Genomic DNA, 2,728 nt, shown 5'->3' on the forward strand with positions numbered 1-2,728 from the left:
CTGAAACAAGGGATCATTTATTTCTTGAGTGCTCAATTTTAATGCATGCTGACAAAAAGCAAATTCAATATTAAAAATACAGGGGGATATAATGAAAGGGGAAGACAGTGAAAAGGAAGATTTCTGTTATGAGGAACACTAAACTGAAGAAGCATACTAGTTACTCTAGGCTACTCATGGAAAGCCAGAAGAGCTTTGATTTTGAAGGGAATAATGTAAACACTGAAGCTATTGCAGTTCAGGCAGTCAGTGATGTCAAAACCAGCTGCTATGGGCATAGCTGGTTTGATTTTCTGATGGGACTGAAGCTATAACTGGAAGTGAGAAGACTGCTTTGGGTGATAATGGAGATCTAGGTTTGAAGGCAAACTTTTCTGTTAAGCTAGTGCATCAGAAAATTTGAAATTGCTACTTCAACTTTTGGAAGCCAAAATTGTACAGAAATCTTCTCAACATATATAGTAAGTGTGTGCAAAATTATGAGCCTAATATGATTTTCTATACTCCATTGTCATTATAAAAAGCAGCAATGCAGTTGATCTTGGCAGAGAGATATTCTTAAATAATAATAATAACGTAAAATAAAATAAAATATGAGGCAAAAAGATGCAAAAATGACGAGTCAAATTGTTCTCTTATTCATCAACTTTCTTTACAAAAAAGCATGGATTTGACCACCACCCAGAACAAAATAACTCCAACAGCATACAAGAACTTATGCATCAGTTCATATATGGACTATGTTTATACATCTGAAACAATGATACTAGTCGATGGCTACATATTTTGGAATAAAGGAGTGAAATGGAATCGGGTGGAATGGAATTGAATTTATGACTTGAATTTGTAATGATCACCATTCAGATTTTCATTCAATTCCTTTCCTATCCCATTCCATTCTGCAAACCAAACATGATCTAAAAGAATAGAAGAAGAACAGTGTCAAAATCAAAATCTAAACCACAGAAATGATGGCAAAGGCACGCCAAAAGTCCTCTGCAGCTATCTTGAGAACTACTTTTTACCAGGAAGAATTGGGAAAACTACTTCTTCTGACACAGAAGAAGAGAAGAATTTCTCAGAATTGTAACTATGATCGTAGGAGGAAAACAAAGAATACTCATCATCTGTCTCTGTCTCTGTCTCAGTCTCAGTCTCAGACAAGCTCTTTACTGGGTATAGGACGTCCTCCTCTTCGTCATCCTCATCAAAACTATTAGTTTCTGATTCGTCATCTTTGCAGTCTAATTCAGCGACGAATGGATGACTCAAAAGTTTTTCAGCGGGGGATCTGAACGGAGCCTTCCTCACAAAACATTTTTTCAAGAAATCCCTGGCTTCTTTGGATAGGCTACACGGAACTTTTGGCAATTGATTTGGAGTGCGAATCCTTGAAAGAAGACGCTCGCGGTCCAAAAATGCGACACCATCCCACGGTGGCCTTCCTGTTAACATTTCAAGAACAACACAGCCAAGAGCCCAAACATCAGAAGAAGGCCCCTGTATACCTTCAACAACAGCTTCAGGCGACATATACAATGGGGTCCCTCTGAAGCGAAAATCCTGTTTGCTCGTGCGCTTCGCCAGCCCAAAATCAGCAATCTTCGGCACAAATTTAGCAATGCCAGAACCAGAATTGGGGAGGAAAAGCAAAACGTTGTCTGGCTTCAAATCGCAATGAACATAGCCGCAAGCGTGGATGTGACGAAGGCCGCGAAGAAGAGCCCTAGTGTAGGCCCTGACATCAGATTCGGGAATGAGGGCAGCGACGGCGGTGTGCTTCTTGATAAGAGCACCCAAAGTTCCTCCGGGGGCATACTCCAGAAGCAAATTGTAGATCATCTGCTGCCCATCTTCACTGGAGGTTTCCTCGTCCCCGAAGCACTGTAAAACGCTGGAACAACCCTGTAGATTGCAGAGAGTCTCTCTCTCTTTCTGCAGAGTAGCAGAGAGAGAAACCTCCGATGATTTGACAGCCATGACGGAGGGGAAGCAGCCGCCGTTCTTCATCTTCTTCCTGGGATTGGCGAGGAAGACACAACCGTAACTGCCTTTGCCGATCAAAGGGCCTCTCGCCCATGACACTCCATCCCCGTAATCGAATTCCTCTGCTGCATCTCCCCGATTCCTCTTCATTTCTGCAATTAGGGTTTGTTTCCTCCAGGAGAAGGAGCAGGAGCAGGAGCAGTGTGTTGTTGGAATGAGATAAAAAAAGAGAAGCAGGTATGGCACTTAAAAGCGGGAATGTGAGTTTCAAAGAAGTCAGGACTGTCTGTCTTGCGCAGCACGGGTCTTCCTTTGCCCCTCTGCAGGCCCTTTTTTGTAGTACAAATTAAATTTCCTATATTTTTTTAATTATTGTGACTTTTTATTATTATCATAATATATTAATATCTAGAAATTATTTTCTTTTAGCTGATGCTGTGAGAAATAAAAAGTTTAATTTTAAAAAGTAGTTGTAATTAAAAATAAATTCTGATTATTTAAATATGTATTTGTATTTACAATTTTTATTTTGTTACTAGCTAGAGATAATAGGACAAAAATTTAAATATATATATAATTAATTAATTATATAAAATAAATAAGATATGCTAGGCGAACATTTATGTTTCCATCTACTTAGTTTTGTAAAATATGTTTTGTATGTATGATATTATGAGTTGTTTAAAACTTAAGCTACTTCATTTAATTGGGTTCTCGGATTTAATGCCATCAGTCTTTTAAA

At 38.9% G+C, this 2,728-nt stretch overlaps 1 protein-coding gene across 1 annotated transcript; it reads right to left on the reverse strand.

The window, feature by feature from the left end:
- Positions 1-607: 607 nt before the first annotated feature.
- LOC131157545 (mitogen-activated protein kinase kinase kinase 20-like) lies at positions 608-2,263 on the reverse strand. Its single transcript, XM_058111783.1, has one exon. It carries the CDS (start codon positions 2,134-2,136, stop codon positions 1,015-1,017), a length of 1,122 nt encoding a protein of 373 aa, XP_057967766.1. The 5' UTR covers positions 2,137-2,263; the 3' UTR covers positions 608-1,014.
- Positions 2,264-2,728: the final 465 nt, after the last annotated feature.

Source organism: Malania oleifera, chromosome 6 (assembly GCF_029873635.1).
Source record: "Malania oleifera isolate guangnan ecotype guangnan chromosome 6, ASM2987363v1, whole genome shotgun sequence".
Taxonomy (NCBI): domain Eukaryota; kingdom Viridiplantae; phylum Streptophyta; class Magnoliopsida; order Santalales; family Ximeniaceae; genus Malania; species Malania oleifera.

Excerpts from the sequence above, each read along its gene's own strand:
- LOC131157545 (XM_058111783.1), bottom strand. The coding sequence starts at position 2,136 with ATGAAGAGGAATCGGGGAGATGCAGCAGAGGAATTCGATTACGGGGAT.